General features: G+C 42.6%; 2 protein-coding genes across 2 annotated transcripts in view; both read right to left on the reverse strand.

The window, feature by feature from the left end:
• Nucleotides 1-228: 228 nt before the first annotated feature.
• Nucleotides 229-4,474, reverse strand: LOC138983065 (uncharacterized). Its single transcript, XM_070356470.1, has 3 exons — nt 4,371-4,474; nt 3,536-3,707; nt 229-1,424 (listed from the first exon to the last, which is right to left on the reverse strand). The coding sequence occupies exons 1-3, from the start codon at nt 4,472-4,474 to the stop codon at nt 606-608; spliced, it is 1,095 nt and encodes a 364-aa protein (XP_070212571.1). The 3' UTR covers nt 229-605.
• Nucleotides 4,475-15,240: 10,766 nt separating this feature from the next.
• The window catches only part of LOC138983066 (histamine H3 receptor-like), a 13,690-nt gene continuing 9,886 nt past the window's right edge, over nt 15,241-19,044 (reverse strand). Inside the window, exons 3-4 of the mRNA XM_070356471.1 lie at nt 16,610-16,876; nt 15,241-16,198 (exon numbers count right to left, since the gene is read on the reverse strand). Of these exons, the coding sequence (XP_070212572.1) occupies nt 15,296-16,198; nt 16,610-16,876 (1,170 nt within the window). The 3' untranslated portion in view covers nt 15,241-15,295. The remainder of the gene's footprint in view (nt 16,199-16,609; nt 16,877-19,044) is intronic.

Raw genomic sequence — 19,044 nt, forward strand, 5'->3', positions numbered from 1 at the left:
CCAGGTGCGTCAATTACAATGCTACTGACCCTCTAAAATTGTGTTTGTGTTGTTCCTTGTTCATTTCTGTACAAGTTTTATTCAACATGTATTTTTCAAATATGCACACACAAAAAGATAACACATTCTTTAGAATATGACCGATTTTCTTTATTTTTCTCTCTGTTAATTCACCAGTGGCTATGTAAAATGTGTTACGGAATTGCACCAGTGTAAGGGTTAAAGTAACAGAGGTATGAATATATTTAGAATACTCGAAACAATCTAATGAACATTTTAAAAAAATCAATGACACATTTGTATAAAAAAAACCAAAAAAAAAACCACTAATGCTTTCTGCATCAAGAAAGTTCTCTTTTACAACCATACAAACTATTTTACCCTTTTTCTGCGACAGTTGTGCATCAAATAATACATTCATCAATGCTTTTTGCACCAATAAAGTTTTCTGTCACAACCGTGCTTGTCTACACACTTTTCTTTCCATAGTAATTTAAGATTGTGTTCTTTTTCATCTGACTCTGTAATGGTTTGTCATAGAATTTTTTTAATGTTTTTGCATTGGTCCAACCAGCTGCTTTGATAATACCACCAAGAGGTACACCTCACCTCTTTATTGAAGATGACGCTGCACATCTGAAGCTGTGTGGTGTATAACTTGACAATCCAGCTCTCACCAATACTGTCCGTAACCAGCGAAAAATTGTGTCCCTTGATGCTGGTTCATGAGGCGGTTTGTAACACAACAACAGTTTACCACTCTGATCAACTCTCAGTTTGTTTGTGCGTTCAATGTATTCTTTCACATTGTCTGGAAGAGTCTTCAAGTATTTTAAAACATCACCAACATCCCATATCTTAGAATGCCTTGGCATTGGTGTCCTGAGTTTACAAACTTCCTTCAAAAATCTCACAACCAAAGGATGAGTAACAATTGTAGATTTATCTGGCATCAAAATAACTGAAGAAAGTGCACTTCTGGCAGTGTTTATAGCACTGTAACCTAATCCAGCATCAAAGAGATCAGTGAGAAAACTTAACACTAGATTTACAGAGGGACGCAAGGGATCACTTGACCGTTGAGCACAAAAGGATCGCCATCTCGCAAGATAACAGGCATATTGTTTCTTGGTTGTACTTCTCCATGAAGCACATATGATGGTTTGAGTCTTTTCATGAAGGCCTCGTGTCTCGAGAGATTGCACGATAAGACACAAGCTAGGAGACGTAGATTTCTCTGAAGTGGATGTGCTGCATTGCTTTGTGGTAAGGTCAGAAGACGTTTCCCTTTCGGAAGAATCACAGGTTCCTGGACTAGCAACCGCAGAAGCTGGGGCAACTACACCGCTGTTGGCCACAGGGGAACAATCAGCATGCCATCTGCCCGGTCTCTCATCCACTGCATCAGCACCCTCTGAATCAGACTGAAAGGAAGAAAAGCGTATATCAGCCATTTTGACCAGTTGTGTTCAAATGCATCGACTGCATACGCTTCTGGATCATGTCCCCATGCCATGAAAGGTTTTATACCTGAAAATTCAACCTTGAGGCAAAGAGATCAATTTCTGGATTCAGCAGTGTCTCTGTAAGTCTATGAAATACAACATCATTCAGTTTCCATTCTGTACGGTCATTGAACTGACGTGACTGTAAATCTGCTTCATTGTTACATTTCCCAGGAATATGTGAAGCAGATAACCAAATCAAATTATCTTTACACCAAATCCAGATTCTTTTTTCCAACTCATTCCATTCATGTGAATGTGATCCCCCCATATTCTGTATGTAGGCAATAATTACACAAGTGTTATCTGATAACACTAAGACATGTCTCCCTGTGAGTTTTGCTTTAAAACTTTTCAGTGCATATTCAACTGCCAGTAATTCAAGCACATTTATATGGAAAGCTCTTTCATTCATTGACCATCGTCCTCCTGTTTTCAGGTCTCCACACACTGCGCCCCAACCTCCTGTGGGGGCGGGGACGTAGCTCAGTTGGTAGCGCGCTGGCTTTGTAGCCAGTTGATCGCTATCAGCGTGGGTTCGATCCCCACGTTCGGCGAGAGATTTATTTCTCGGAGTCAACTTTGTGCAGACTCTCTTCGGTGTCCGAACACCCCCGTGTGCACACATGCGCACGAAAAAGATCCCACGTTCACAGCAAAAGTCTCAGGGCTTGGAAAACACGAAGACACGCGTGCGTCATCTCTCGTCTCCGATTAACATGATCGTATTTCGATACTTTGACGAGACAAACCCAATGCTGGTGTGTCGAAGAAGACAGCCACAGCGGGCTTGTTCGAATCAAAGTATCACACCATATCTTCAACGTATTACCAATACCTGTCCCAATATAGACCAGTTGGTCTAAGAGGACGTTAAACCCTAATAGTCAGTCAGTCAACCTCCTGTGGAAGAAGCTTCAGTCTGGATTGTTATGTCATGGTATGCATTTTGCACTGTATGGTATGACTCATCAATGTTCTCAATCCACCAATCTAACTCTGAACAAGCATTGTCAGATAGATTAGCGAAAGACTCAACATTTCCGTTTGTTAAGGGCATCAGACTTGTCTTTTTCTAACTGTATGAAATACAGAGGTCCCCACCTATTAGCAGGAAAAGTGGCAACCAACATTCTAATGACTTGAGCCAGTTCTCTGATTCTGACTCTTTTCTTTCCCTTGATTCTGTAACAGGCAGCCTTTATATTATGCCTTTTTTGCTCTGGAAGTGATACAGTCATATCGTCATAATTCAACCAAAACCCAAGGTATTTCAACCGTTTGCTTGGATTGAGAACTGATTTGACATCATGTATTGTGAAACCAAGAGATTCAAAGAGTTTTACTGTCTCGCTGACATTCACTTCACATTCTTCAACTGTGTCTGCCTGTAAATAACAATCATCAATGTATGAGGTAGACAGAAAACCTTGTGCCCTCAGCTTTGCATTCACTGGTTTTAGCAGCTTTGTGAAGTACCTTGGACAGTAACTCAAACCATTTGGAAAGCATGTATACTGAAACAATTGTTCACACCATCTGAATTTTAGAAACTGTCTGAACTGATGTTTGACAGGAACTGAATAGTATGCATGTCTAAGATCAACTGAGGCCATAAAACAGTCTTTAGTCATCATTTGTGTAGCAGTTGACAAGTTATCCATTTTAAAATGTTCATACGCAACGGCTTCATTGAATCTTTTCAAGTTCAAAATAACCCGATGTGACCCATCTGGCTTTTCAACAAGAAAAATAGGTGAAACCACCTCATCTTCTTCTGATTTTGATGGCTCAATGACATGCATACTCAATAGATGTTCTACTTCTGCATCCATTATCTGAAATAAATGACCAGGAACTTGATTTTTGGGCTAATGCTGAGTTTCCACCTTCTCAATATCTTCACTCAAAGGGATTACTGTTCCCTGTACCATATCTAGGATAAAGGAATCAGATGTCAATTTCTTCCAATTGTGAACAAAATGTTTCAGTTTACCTGCTTCAAATGTGGCATTCTTTATTTCACATACCTCTTTGTTGTCTACTCCGCTTGCCTGCTTGTCGTTGTGCCGGAGAAGAATGGTCTCCCTTGACTTCTCCCTCTCCCCCTGAACTGAGCGCCCCTCTTCCAGTTCCACCTTCCTCTTCCTCTCCACTCGGAGTTTTTGTGTGCATATTGACGGGATGGGAAATATTGTTGCCCTTTACTTTATTGAGTAAAGGCAAGTCCAAGTTTGGTTGTACAGTCAATATCAGCACACGCTTTCGTTTGTTTGCTTAACGCCCAGCCGACCACGAAGGGCCATATCAGGGCGGTGCTGTTTTGACATATAACGTGCGCCACACACAAGACAGAAGTCGCAGCACAGGCTTCATGTCTCACCCAGTCACATTATTCTGACACCGGACCAACCAGTCCTAGCACTAACCCCATAATGCCAGACGCCAGGCGGAGCAGCCACTAGATTGCCAATTTTAAAGTCTTAGGTATGACCCGGCCGGGGTTCGAACCCACGACCTCCTGATCACGGGGCGGACGCCTTACCACTAGGCCAACTGTGCCGGTCAGCACACGCTGACTTGAGATCATCCCCAAATAGCCACTGAGTGACTGATATGTTTGAAGATGCCAGTTTTCTGTATTTTCTGTTCACATTTTGTCCAGACAGTATTTTTGCTCTTCTGTCCAGTGACATGTCATATGCTGTTTTCAGTATCAGCCCACTTGCCTCAGCAATTGTTTTGATCAGCTTTTTCTGTTCCTCACTTGCAACCCCCATTTTTAGGGACACATCCCAGGCCACAACAAGAGCATTGTTGGCTGTGTACAGTAACTTCTGTTGACGTTGTGATTTTAAGTCATACATGTTGGCACTGTGTTCCATCAAACCCCAGATTTCGGGGTTCACTTTTGGGACACCTGTCTCAATGTTCTTTGGGCGTTTAAACTCTCTTTCTTTTTGCTTCATCTTGTCTTCGGTCATCTAACCCTTTGCCATCACTGATACAAGTTTTGCAATTCGATCTGCAACTTCATCACCAAGAGTCTCAGAAATGTCAAAATCTTGCTCCAGTTCATTCATAATTTCACTCTCATTGGGGTCATTCAGTTCAGCCTCGGGTCGAGATTCTGATGTTTGAGTTTTACACATTTTCTCAAGAACGTGATCGAAATCATCCCCCATCTCCACAGATTGTTCGTCATCACTGACTTCACGTTTTCTCTTTTTCGATTGTTTCGTTTTGGGCGAGTCGCCATCTTTGTCTACCACCATGGTTAAAAACTTCAAAATTTTCTCATTTTGACTCTTCATCTTGTCCCAATCCGAGATTGGTAGAGTGACTGTTTGTGGTTTTTCCTTTCCACCCGTGTCGGGTGCGTGGATGTTCTCCAAGTCATTCAATTCGGAGTCCGAATAGAGTTCCAACTCTACTTGTTTTTCTGTCATCGCAACTCGCGGTTTTTTCGAACTTGGCACGATAAACGATAAGCCACTTACTTTGTCCAGCAACAAACAATCAATTTCACACACAAAACACAACAGGTTACGACGATTTCCGGGTGAAAACGAAGTTTTCTATGCAGAAAATTCCCACATGCTGCCCATGGCCGCCATAACACATACGGGTATGGCTAGCCTAGCGCATGCGCACTCTCACATAAACCGTAGTTTCGGTAGACTGCATGAAATGGAATGTTCCGTTAATTAAAGCCGAACATCGATCTACATGTGACCAAGCCTTGATATAGGCCACAGAGTTAAATTTAGCGTTGCCAGGACGAGAAACTAGAGCTGCATCTGCCGCATGCCAATGTTGACCTTATTAATTAGATTGTTTTAACATCAATCGAGTCATTAAAGTACATTTATTGTTGGCAGGCTTTTCAAAAAAGCAAAGTTATCACTTCCATTATCTCAGCTTGCTCATTGTGGAGAAGCTTTATTCGGTAAACTGATACCTTAAATTCACTGTTACAAGTACAGTTTTGACTCACCTGAGTAGTTAGTGAGCAATTGCGTCCGTCCGTGGACAAACAAATTACTGTTGAGGTTATCTCGAATGTTTTTCAAGCTAGATCTTTGAAACGTTGCACACTTTTAAGGTTTGGTGATGATGTGGGTTGACCCTCGTCAAATGTTGGAGTCACAGCGGGGTCATGATCGTTTCATAAAAAAAATTAAAGGCACACTCAGCTTCCTGTAAGCCATCATTTTCTGGTCACAGACACTGTCAGGCTTTTACACACAGTACAAACACCCTTTCGTGTAAACACTCACCGCTTGAGAACATCCTAGGTGCCCTCTGTAAAGAGCGAGCAATTTTCAAAGAATGTATTTTTGCGTGGTCAGCCGGATTGTCTGTAAGAGCCTCGTTTTGGCACTGGACCTAACTTTTAAAATCTCAATAGTAAATTGACAGCTTGTTACACAAACATTCTTAAATCATAAAAGAATTCTTTTTTTCATCAAGACAAGATCAGTACAATTCGAAGTTTGAAAAAAGAAAAGCCCGGAAGCGTGTCACAATCAAAACGTGTTTCCTTATGCTGGCAGACGAATGTTCTGCTTAGCGCCAGTTTCTTTGAACGGTCAACCGCCACCGCTCAGTCTTTCGTGTGACTCGCAGCTGTTTGTTGCGTTTTAGATTCAGAGGTACACAATAACGTACTATTGCAGATACAACGAGTCGGACTGAAATCACAAACTGACGACTAAATTGTGAAAAAAAGGAAAGTGGATCACACGGGTTCACAATGGCTCAGGGGTTAAATAAACCACGAAAACAGGTGTGTGCTTTATGCGAGCTAAATGGCCATTCAAACGAACTGTGTCATTGAATGCTACTAAATGCTATTGCAAGTGTGTTCGATAAGTTTAGAACTGCTTTTTTCATAAGAAGATTTAAATTGTTCTGTAAACCATTTGAGACGGACTGGGGTTTTAACGTTGAGGTTATCTCAGATGTTTTTGAAGCTAGAGCTTTGAATTATGGATAATTGGATTTAGCCTTGCACACTTCTAGGGTTTGATAATCTCCTGACTTGACCTACGTTTGATTGACCCTCTTCATGCAGATCGTATTTTGTAAACACTGTCTCAGGCGATTCTTCGTTGAAAAAGTTGACATGGTTGCTGCTCTCTGCGTACAAAGCAGAGGCTTTTCAGCACACGTTCCTTTCCTCCTTAAAGGGTCGGGTTGTGGCTTTCAAAATCTGTTCCTTAGAATGAGTTATCATGTAACTGAAACTATACTTAAAGCCATATGTACTCGATGACTATACACGCTAATTGCTTTACCAACAGCTGGAGACATGCTAAATTAAGTTCCCTGCAAAATATTGTGGTCTAGGACCCCTTCAATGTTGAGATATGTTAATTTTGATTTTGATCTGGATCGTCCTATTTATAGATTTGCCAACAGAGGTAGCGTTGACGCAAGGGAAATAACTCCGCGTCTTTGTTTACATCAAAAGGTTTTGAGACTCTAAAACAAGCTGTAATGCATGTATATGGTCCGCGCATGGCGACATATCGTCATTACATGGTCTTATGGTGCGTTTGACATCGATTATGGGCAAACTACACTTTGTAAACACGGGAGCGCGTACATATGCCTTTAAAAGTTACTTGGTGATTTTGACAGCTTGATAACACAAGTCCGAAGACTTTAGACATGCTACTACACGGGGGATAACCGGCTATACAGTGGTAAGCTGGTGAACAGTGGTAAACACTCGATTCGGCCTGCATTTTCCCGTTTTACCACAAAGTTGTTGATTTTTGTCTGGATTAAAGGTGAGCTACTGCATCTGCGATGACTAACTTTGTTTCGAAATGCATAATATGTTGAAGAAAGATTTGTGTTTTCCCGTATTTGAATGTTAAAACCAGAAATCGTGGTGACGAAGCACCGGAAATGGCTGCTCGGTGGGTTTCAAATGTAGAAATGCGCTTGTTTTTACAAATACAGCTTGTATTCAGCTTCGGTACGGGAGTCTTAGTGACAAAGGAGTCATACTTGATGCAAAGAAGTGCTATTGTCGGGTTGGAATCATCCGTTAGAGCGTGCAAGCAAGAGGCGGTCAAATATGCGAGATGATCGTACACCGGGTTGAAGACCGTCGGGAATGGGGCAGCAGACGCATAATCCGGTTTGATGCATAATTTTCTGTTAAACTAGACATTCGAACACACTCTCTCTCTCACACTTCCTCTTTCTCTCTGTCTCTCTCTCTGTCTCTCTCTCTCTCTCTCTCTGTCTCTCTCTCTCTCTCTCCCTCCACTCTCTCTCTCTCTCTCTCTCTCTCTCTCTCTCTCTCTCTCTCTCTCTCTCTCTCTCTCTCTCTCTCTCTTTCTCTTAGCAGTCTCTCTCTGTTTCGTAACTGAATAGTCGTCGGTTGCTAAAAATCCCCCCCCCTCCCCCGACTTACCTTCAATATAATGTCGAATTGGAGTGGCTGTCATCCGTTAGCCAGCCAGCATAGAACAATACTTTGAGGGGGAAAGGAAACACACGGTCCTTAGCGGATGACTTTATTCAGACAACGAAGTCATTCCGCGCTCAGTGTTTGGTAATTTTGGACGAGTCCATCTCTCAACATAGGGGGAACTCATGTGATCCAATATTATAATGAGCTAATACAAAATGCTGCGGAAAAAATGTTAGAAGTCTTTTCTGAAGTAAAACAACAGCACCGTTTTACCGCAGCATTCTTTATTTAAATTTTACTGCACTGAAATGTTTTCCTGCGAAAAAAAGAGGCTTCGGCGGATGATGACATTATTCAGAAATGCTGCAGAAAAAAACGTTTTTCTGCAGTATTTCTGTTTTCCGCAGAATAACTGAATGAAATCATTATCCGAAAAGGATAGGTAGTCTCTGTTTCCGCGGCGTTTTGTCCTTCTTATTATGACATGAGTTCTCCATTTGTTGAGAGATGGACTCGTCCAAAATTACCGAGAAAACAGCGCCGAATGATTTCGTTGTCGAAAGTTCAAAGTTGCAAAATTACGCTGGTAACACACTTACCTGTCCGCAGCATTATCAAATTTGCATAGACGGACGCAGTAGTTTACTTCGTTTTCGATTTGCTTAAAAAATTAGTCTCGCTTCTGATTGGGCCACTGTTGAGCAAGCTATTATATCCCCGAGGGGGAGGGGGGGGGGGGGGGGGCGGGCGGATACAAACGCTACTTTACAAGATCGTTAGTTTTTCTGGGTAAAAAAACTATTACAGGTTATTTGTAAGAAAAAGGTATTCCCAATAATGCTGCATAAAAACATGTAAACATTATGTTGCGGAAAAACTACTTTGAGAGGGAAAGGAGGCACACCGTGAGGATGTCATTGTCCTTAGCGTATTATCCGTTTTTCAGCTTTTCTGCGGAAAAACAGTAATGATGTAGAAAAAACCGGTTTACCTGCAGCATTTTTGAATAATGTCATCATCCGCAGAAGCATCGTTTTTTCCGCAGCAAAACAGTTTTTCCAACAAATAATGCTTACATATTTTTCTGCGGAATTATTGGGAATAACTTTTTCTCAGGAATAACTTGTCAATCAATCAATCAGTATGAGGCTTTTATCGCGCGTATTCCGTGGGTACAGTTCTAAGCGCAGGGATTTTTTTTTATAATTTTTTTTATGCAATTTATATCGCGCACATATTCAAGGCGCAGGGATTTATTTATGCCGTGTGAGATGGAATTCTTTTTACACAATACATCACGCATTCACATCGGCCAGCAGATCGCAGCTATTTCGGCGCATATCCTACTTTTCACGGCCTATTATTCCAAGTCACACGGGTATTTTGGTGGAAATTTTTATCTATGCCAATACAATTTTGCCAGGAAAGATCCTTTTGTCAATCGTGGGATCTTTAACGTGCACACCCCAATGTAGTGTAGACGAAGGGACCTTGGTTTTTCGTCTCATCCGAAAGACTAGCACTTGAACCCACCACCTAGGTTAGGAAAGGGGGGAGAAAATTGCTAACGCCCTGACCCAGGGTCGAACTCGCAACCTCTCGCTTCCGAGCGCAAGTGCGTTACCACTCGGCCACCCAGTCCTAAGGAGACACACTTGTGACGGTTTTTTGTACCCAGAAAACACTGAGCGCCGAATGACTTCGTTGCCTGAATAAAGTCATAATCCGCTAAGGACGACTACCTCCTAACCGTGTGTCTCCTTTCCCCCTCAAAGTATTCAAGTTGCTGACTGGCTAACAGATGACAGCCACTCCTATTCAACATTGTATTGAAGGTTAGTCTGGGGTGGGGGGTGGGGGTGGGTTAGCAACCGACGACTATTCAGTGACAGAACAGAGCGAGACTGCTGAGAGAGAGAGAGAGAGAGAGAGAGAGAGAGAGAGAGAGAGAGAGAGAGAGAGAGAGAGAGAGGGAGAAAGAGAGAGAGGCAGAGAGAGAGAGAAGGAGGGAGAGAGAGAGACAGAGAGAGAGAGAGAGAGGAAGAGAGAAAGACGAAGTGAGAGAGAGAGTGTTCGAATGTCTAGTTTACATACATTTTGCATCAAACCGGATTATGCGTCTGCTGCCCCATTCGCGACAGTCTTCAACCCGGTGTACGATCATTTCGCATATTTGACCGCCTCTCGCATGCACGCTCTAACGAATGATTCCAACCCGACATTAGCACTCCTTTGCATCAAGTATGACTCCTTTGTCACTAAGACTCCCGTACCAAAGCTGAATACGAGCAGTTTTTGTAAAAACAAGCGCATTTCTACATTTGAAACCCACCGAGCAGCCATTTCCGGTGCTTCGTCACCACGATTTCTGGTTTTAACATTCAAATACGGGAAAACGCAAATCCTTCTTCAACATATTATGCATTTCGAAACAAAGTTAGTCATCGCAGATGCAGTAGCTCACCTTTAATCCAGACAAAAATCAACAACTTTGTGGTAAAACGGGAAAATGCAGGCCGAATCGAGTGTTTACCACTGTTCACCAGCTTACCACTGTATAGCCGGTTATCCCCCGTGTGCAATGTCTTTAATCGAAGAAAGTTTGCATTCTTGGCCGAGTCAATGCAGCCCGCTCGAAAATTACTTCCCTTGGACGCGTGACGTCAGCCGCGGAATCGGCCGGGTTGAACGGTGCTCTCTTTATGCCGTGTAATGGGCGCAATCGGGTTGTCTAGTCAAGCCCTCAAGCATACTTCACGGGTATGTGAAGAGAAACTTAGGATGGGGTGACTTCTCCCAGGCCAAAATTTCGCAGTAAAAAACGGAGTTCATAACATGTCTTCCGCCCCCCTCCTGCTTTTGTTCCACTTGAACCCTGTTTTTGTTCAACTTATTGGCAGATATTGTCACGCGTCGAGGAACACAAACACACACACGCACAAACACACTCACACACAGACACACACACACACACACACACACACACACACACGTGTTATCACACATATACACCGACACACACACACATACGTGTTATCACACACACACACACACACACACACACACACACACACACACACACACACACACACACACACACACACACACACACACGATAACCATCACAAACACAGTTTGACAAATTCATCTTTGATTTTTTGCGGCCGAACCCCCCTCCCCCATTTTCCACACTAGATCCACTGTTTCATCTTTGTCTCCGTCTCTCTTCCCTTTATCTTATCTCGTCTATCTACTTGAGTGAGTAAAGATGTATTATCATCATCTCTTTCCTAGATTTTCCCACCGACAGAGTTGGCTTTTGTCTTGAATTCAGTACCTCACACGTACACGGTAATTGATGTGACACCTCAAGCGGACCTTCTTCATAAGTGTACAGTGTCTGCTGACAAGGGACACGAGGGTCTGTGGTTGAGCAACTTTATGGTTTATAACCGGGTGGACTGGAAGAGTAGCAACAGCATGTGAACCACTTTAGAAATGACTTGTAAAGGTTGCAGTCGCTCAGATCAAAGAAGAGAAAATGGGAACGTGGGTCTTGAGAAGATAACACCATCCTAATACTTTACTTTGTGCAAGAATCAATCACGCGTACAGCATTACAGATGTCCAGCTGTAGTCTACATTGTACTGTAAACTTCACAGCGGCCTTATCGGCTTCCTCGAGTGACGTCACAGCAAGGCTAACGCTGCGGCGTCTTTCTTGTGCTGACAGAGTTGTCGGTCGCGGATTTTGAGTCGTTTCGGCCTGCCAACTGCTTCGTTTTTTTGCGGATTGTGAGAACTAGCAGAAAGTTTCACGCATTTTAATGGTTTCAAACTAATGATGAAAGTGTCTTCTTCTGGACCAAATCAACAGTCTTTAGTTGAATCAACTCGAAAAACTCTTAAACGCGTTTTTGCACGCGACTCCGCGCATTTTTGAGACCAGGCAACCCGACAGTTGCCCTTTAATATGCAGATGACCTCTATATGACCTCTATATCATTCCAATTGTACTCTACGATTATGGCAAAAACAATTCAGATCAATGCCTTGGTAACCGTGGAATACGCCCCGGTAACAATGAAATGCATATATTGACCTACGTCAGCTCAGAGACAAAGAAGCGTACCATGGGATAAACTTGAATAAAGTGCACAGTGGGAAAAACATTTATCGTTTAACCACGTAACACTCATTTTCACATTCAAACAAAATCATGCACATTAATAGAGGAAGGGCCCTGAAAATGGACAGCTTTTAGGTTCATACTTATAAGTAGTTTGTTTTCTTGCAAAGAAGTTTTATTCTGTGTTGTTTTTCCTAAAGTTAACTGTTAGGTCTAACCAGAGCGAATAAGCTTGGATAGACATTAAAGGCACAGTAAGCCTCCCGTAAACCATCACAGATACGGTCGGGCTTTTACACACAGTACAGACACCCTTTCATTTAAACACTCACCGATTGAAAACATCCTAGGTGCCCTCCGTAAAGAGCGAACAATTTTCAAAGAAATGTTTTTCGCGTGGTTTATCTTACCCCTGAGCCATCGTGAACCCGTGTGATCCAGTTTCCCTTTTTCACAATGTAGTCGTCAGTTAGTCATTTGAATGCGACTCGATGTGAGCTTATCTACAATAGCACGTTTTTATGCACGAAACAAACGGCTGTGGTTCACAAGAACTCTAGCGATGGCTTTTGACTGTTGAGAGGAACGGCGATATGCATAGACCGTCGTCTGCTACGACCCTTGCGTGACCCTGCTTCCGGGCTTTTCTTTGTTCAAACTTTCACAACTTCGAATTGTACTGATCTTGTCTTGATGAAAAAAGAATTCTTTTATGATTAAAGAATGTTTGTGTAAAAAGCTGTCAATTTATTATTTAGATTTTAAAAGTTAGGTCTAGCGCAAAAACGCACCACGGTCCAAAAACATTTTGATAATCATCGATCCACGACTATGGCCAGTTTACATCGATAGAATAAGACCCGAAGGGAAGTAACTCATTTTTGACCTGAGTTCAGGATGGGTCCAAAAAGTGTTCGAGACAATCTGCAAAATTAATTCTTTAAAAATTGCTCGCTCTTTACGAAGGGCACTTAGGATGTTCCCGTTTGGTGAGCGTTCAAATGGAAGGGTGTTTGTACTGTGTGTAAAAGCCTGACAGTATCTGTGATGGTTTACGGGAGGCTTACTGTCCGGGCGGGATTTCCGGTATTGAATATTCATAACAGCCAGCACCAAAACGAGGCGCCATTGCTGTAGAGGACTCATCCACGAAAATACATTCTTTGAAAATTTCTCACGCTCGACAGAAAGCAGCCAGGATGTTCCCGTTCGGTGAGCGTTCAAATGGAAGTATGCTTGTACTGTATGTAGACGCTCGAGGAGCTCTGTGATGGTTTACGGGAGGCTTACTGTGCCTTTAAGCAAAAATTAGATACAGACAAGTTCAAAACTGGACCATATTAGGGGGCCCCTTCCCCAACCAAACGTGCTTGTCTGTTTGTTTGCCTGTTTGCCTGTCTGTTTTTTTGGTGTTTTTTTTCTTTGTTTGTTTGAGTCTGTTTCTTTTTTATTCATTTTTGACTAAATGTTTTAACATGAAGGGGGAATCGAGATGAGGGTCGTGGTGTGTGTGTGTGTGTGTGTGTGTGTGTGTGTGTGTGTGTGTGTGTGTGTGTGTGTGTGTGTGCAGCGATTCAGGTAAAACTACTGGACCGATCTTCATTAAATTTTACATGAGAGTTCCTGAGTATAATATCCCCACCAGGTTTTTTTCGTTTTTTTTTATAAATTTCTTTGATGACGTCATATCCGGCTTTTTGTAAAAGTTGAGGCAGCACTGTCACGCTCTCATTTTTGAATCAATTAAATTGGATGACATTTTGGTCAAGTAATCTTCGACAAAGCCCGGACTTTGGTATAGCATTTCACCTTGGAGGCTTAAAAATGATTAATGCGTTTGCTCATTAAAGTTGTCGTTAAAATCGATTTTTGGCAAACAGATCTGACGGCTTTGTTAGACAATCAACGTAATTTCGTGTGGGAGAAAACGTCTGTCACGCGACCAAGTCTAAAAAGCAGGTAATGTTATATTTGGATGAAAAACAAGCTCAGAACGTTACAAATAATACAGAAAAGCGGGCTTTCCTAGTAAGCGTTGTATGCTACTGCTCTATACTGGTTTGTCACTTAAAGCGAATGCGGGCCAAACGTTTTGCACGTGCATGTCAACGCTTTCGGTCTTGGTCACGGATTATCTTTTTTTTCTCGTGAAAGAGCAGTGTTTCCAGTATCATTTTGTGAGTTTGACAGCTTGACTGAATGTATTAATTTCGCTTTACGCGACCTTTTATCCTTTTTTTCTGGAACATAGCTGCAAGACTTCATGTAAAACATACATTATTGTCTGTCAACAAAAGTGATATCATGTCACCCTTGCCAGTAGGTGCATCAAGCAACAAACATCATAACTCAACACAGTTCACACTGGCCAGTACCCACAAAGACTCATCCAAACATAAACCTACAGAAGAAGGCAAACAACAGTAACACTTCTGAACAATTCTAAACATTGCTTTTCAGAAACAAAAATGAACTAGTAACAGTGAATTTATGGTATCAGTTTACAGAATGAAGTCCGCCAAATTTGCAAACTGAGATAATGGAAGTGACAACTTTGCTTTTTTGCTAAGCCTGCTTTAAGTTTTGAAAGTTTGAAAAAAAGCCCGGAAGCGAGTCATGCAAGGTCGTGTTTGCCCAAGCAGACAAATGTTCTGCATTTCGCTGCTTTCTTTGAAGTCTACAGCCGCTGATAAGTATGTGTAATTCGCAGTCGTTTGTTGCATTTTAGATTCAGAGGTACACAATCATATAGAGCGAGTCGCATTGGAACCACAAACTAAATTGTGAAAAAAAAAGGAAAGTGGGTCTACCAGGTCCACGATCGCGCAGGGGTTGAATTTAACCACGAGATCTGGTGTGTGGTTTACGCAAACTAAATAGCCATTCAAATGAACTGACAACTGTGTCATTTACCGCTGTTAAATGCTAGTGCAAATGTCTTCGACTAGGTTAGAAAAGCTTATTTTGTGAAAGATTCCATATCTGAGGCGTAGTCGATCGAGGCTTGAAGGTCAACATTGGCACGCGGCAGATGTAGCTCTAGTTTCTCGTGCTGGCAACGCTAAATTTAGCTCTGTGGCCTTCTACTATATCAAGGCTTGATCACATGGAGATCGATGCTCGACTAACGAAACTGAAAAACTCAAAATGTAAGCAACATTAAAGGCGAACACCCTATAGACCCGACATCCTTGAAACAGTGTTGGCCCTCCCATTCCTTTGTTTCCGTCATTTTCGACATGCCTGCGGGCAAAGAGGACCCAGCAGCTTTTGAAAATTCTTGCGAAATCTAGGAGACATGTATGCGTAGAGGAAAGGATTGACGCACGATTTCAACCACAGAAGCCAGTTGAAGAATTCATAAAGGTCCTTGTTGACACACTCCTCGCAAGCGGCCAAGACGATTGTACTGATGGTGTAAGGCAGCCAAGAGACAGCCAGGGCCAGGACAAGACCTGCCAGAATCAGAGCCACTCTTCTCTCGCGTCGTTCATCCAATGAACGTAGATTCACAGCTTGTGTGCTGCTACTTCCTCTTACTGTGGAGTAAGGTGGAGAAAGATTGGCTGTGCGAGCAGCTACGTCATTTCTGTCGTTTCCGTTTTGTAAATATTGTATTTGCTCTGGATGTGCATCAGCATCTTTCTTTTCCTTGTCGTCCAACTGGAGAAGTCTTGTTTGGGTTGCTAGTCCGTGTCCGTTGCTGCATCCACTTTCTGGAGGTGTAATGATCTCTTCTTGAGCACCAAGACCTTCCCTAAGTGTTGTCGTTGACAAGGGAACTCTTGCTTGGCTCGTTGCTCCGATTTGCTTGCTGTGTCCTTTTTTCAAAGGTTCCATATGCCTTGTCGGTTCACTCGAAGGTCCATCTTGCCCTGCTGTTTTCAACTTTGGAATGTTTAATGTCTCCGTAGATTTGGTCATCCATACTCTTCCATTTTCTTCAGAGTTCTGTATTTCTGAAGACTGTAGCTTCTGGATTTGAACGTCAGAACGTGTTTTAGTCTGTCCATCGCTTTCGTTGGTGACGGGACTACTGTTAGGAAGCCGTAAGGGTGAAAGACGGAGGTGGCTATTTTGAGGTTTAGGAGGAGAAAGTCGTTGCGCATTTAGCCGGACTGTTTCTACAAACTGCCGAGTAGGGTCTGGACTCATGCACATAGTGTTATGGTTTTGTTGGGTATGACCCTGTTTGTACTCGGTCTTTTCAAACGAATATGTTACACTTTTTTGCTTGTTTTGAACATGATCGGACACTTGCTGAACATGCTCCGGACGTTCTCGAAGGCGTTCCGGACTTTCCTGAATACATTCCGGACTTTGCCGAAGTGTCTCCGGATCTAGCCTACTTTGCACAAAACTGTGTTCAGCTTGCAGGGAACCTCGTCGAAGCTGCATCGGTCTTTGCCGAAGTTGATTCGGACTATTACAAACTTGCTCCGAGCTGTGCCCAATTTGAACCGTACCTTGCTGAACCGGTTCCGGACTTTGCCGAGTTTGCCCAGAACTTTGCCGATCTTGCAACGAACTTTTCTGACCAACCCCGACCTTGTTGTTACGCTTCCTGAGCGCAAAGAAGAGCAAGACGCTGATCACAGTAAGAGAGAAGAAAGGAAAGGCGAACGAGATGACTTCAGTGACAATGACGAAAACAAAGTGTTGGTGGAACTCCGTGTCACAGTCGTCGGGAGGGACGACGGAGCGACCGGAGATGATTTCCCATGGCAAGATAGCCGGAGAGAAGAGGAAGAAGGAGAAGAGCCAGCATACGGTCAGCTTGAAGTAGGCTCTGCAACGTGTTTCTGTTGTCTGGTGGAGAAAACACGGTGTTTATTAGTATTGTAGTAGTGACTATTTGTCTGTAGGTATGAAACAATGAGACAGATGACGGTGCGAGAAGGACAGAGAGGTACAAAGAGAGACAGAGACAGACAGGCTGACAGACAGGTGGGGGAGAGAAAAGAGAGAGAGAGAGAGTTAGACAGGCACACCGACAAACAGAGAGACAGATAGTGAACATAATTTATTTGTGTACACACACACACACACACGCACACACACACACACACAAACACACACACACACACACACACACACACACACACACACACACACACACACACAAACACACACCTTATAAATCAAGCCAAAAATAATTGCAACAGATTGTGCACCCAAATTAAAACATTAATTCCCGTGTCATTTCATCCACACTTTACATGCCAGTTAAGGCCGTTCACTTGTATATCTGGATCACCTTTCCGATTAAAGATTTATTTTGCAGGGATCACGTGACCGCCGATCAGATATGAGTACCCTTAAAAACTACGGGACAAAAAGGGCCAAATTAAAAATCGACAAAAAATCACAATAGGCAAAACTGTGCAACTTTTACATATCAGAAGAAAGGCAAATCAATTATCTACCCAGAACAGGTTGTTTTGTTTAGCTACCTTGCGTATTACATGTGCTATGCTTTTCCTTTTGATGCAGGTGTCGATCGCATGAGCTGTCAAAAACGGGACTTTTTAGGCGTATTGTGACAAAAAGCGCTGTATTTCAGCAATGACTTGGTGGATTGCTTTGAAACTTTCAGAGTATTTAACAACACACTCGACGTACTTCGCATACACCTTTGGAGTGTTATGCTTATTTTATAAGATGTTATGCAATGTTTCCACACACACACACAAGTTTTTAAACTCGTCGAAGGATTGTTCACTTCTGTCAAAAAAATCTTAACTTTGCATTTCTTCAGATAAATGATTGATACTTCTTGTCGTTCGCTGTTAGATCGTCAGTCCGGACTGCAGGGCGAAACGTGCTGTTCTCTCCAAGTCCTCTCTGGGGCCGTATAGCTTCTTTTGTAGCGCTGTCTCCTCTGGCCAGATGGTGTCCCTCAGAGCACTGTGGTATGGACAAGCCTGCAGGATGTGCTCTGCTGTCTGATTCTAATTGCCACACGGGCATAAGGGGGAGGGAACTAGCTTCAGCTTTGTGGCCATATGATTGATACAAACACTGCGAAAGTTTTAACTGCGTATAAGCACTGACGCACACTTGCTAGGCCTGTAAACACATATTTCAGGGGTGATTCTGGTGCCACAGCGATGCCCAGCCAAGCGTGAACGCAGCATGTTTTGAGGGGCACGCAGCGTGAACGTTCTATTGTTTTCTCATGTGTTTGTATGACTAGCAAATTTACGCCAGTGGTTACATGCAATTGAAACTTCGAGAGTATCTGTATCAGTCCATCGTCCGTAGACATGCAAAGTCATGAATATTTTGGACGCAAGTGAACAATCCAATGACGAGTTTAAAAACTTTTTTCCGAAACACTGCGTCACATCTGACCAAATCAATGTAACGTTCCAAAATATTGCTCGAAGTACGCCTAGTATGTTGGTAACATATTCTAAAAGTGTAAAAGCAATCCACACAGTCATTGTTGGAACACAGCGTTGTTTTGTTACATTAACTGGAAAAAAGTCCAGTGTTTGACCGCTCTTGCGATCGACACCTGCATCAGTAGGAATATAATTAATAGCACCCGCTATACGCAAGGTAGCTAAACAAAACAACCCGTTCTGGGTAGATAATTGATATGGCTTTCTTCCCATATAAGAACATTGCAAAGTTGTGCCTATTGTGATTTTTTGCCGATTTTTAATTTTGCCCTTCTGTTTTTGTCTAATCGATTTTGAGCGTACCCTTATTTGAGCGGCGGTCACGTGATCCCTGTGAAAGAACTCTTTAATCTGAAAGGTGATCCAGATAATCAAATGAACGGCCTTAACTGGCATGTAAAGGTTTGGACGAAATGACATGGGAATTAATTATTAAATTTGGGTGCGAAATGTGTTGCAACAATTTTTGGTGCAGTTTAGTTCGTCCCAAAGTGTGCAAGACTATCATAGGCAACGACATAGGCCACCATCATAGGCCATGACATAGGCCACCATCATAGGCCATGACAT

Source organism: Littorina saxatilis, linkage group LG12, assembly GCF_037325665.1.
Source record: "Littorina saxatilis isolate snail1 linkage group LG12, US_GU_Lsax_2.0, whole genome shotgun sequence".
Classification (NCBI taxonomy): domain Eukaryota; kingdom Metazoa; phylum Mollusca; class Gastropoda; order Littorinimorpha; family Littorinidae; genus Littorina; species Littorina saxatilis.

Bases quoted from the DNA above. Each gene is read 5' to 3' on its own strand.
- LOC138983065 (XM_070356470.1), bottom strand. From the start codon at position 4,474: ATGAAGCAAAAAGAAAGAGAGTTTAAACGCCCAAAGAACATTGAGACA. The intron at 3,708-4,370 runs GTATGACTTAAA...AATAAAGTAAAG, and splicing joins ATGGAACACAGTGCCAACAT to GGCAACAATATTTCCCATCC. The intron at 1,425-3,535 runs GTATGTGAAATA...TCTTCCTTTCAG, and splicing joins GCGGAGTAGACAACAAAGAG to TCTGATTCAGAGGGTGCTGA.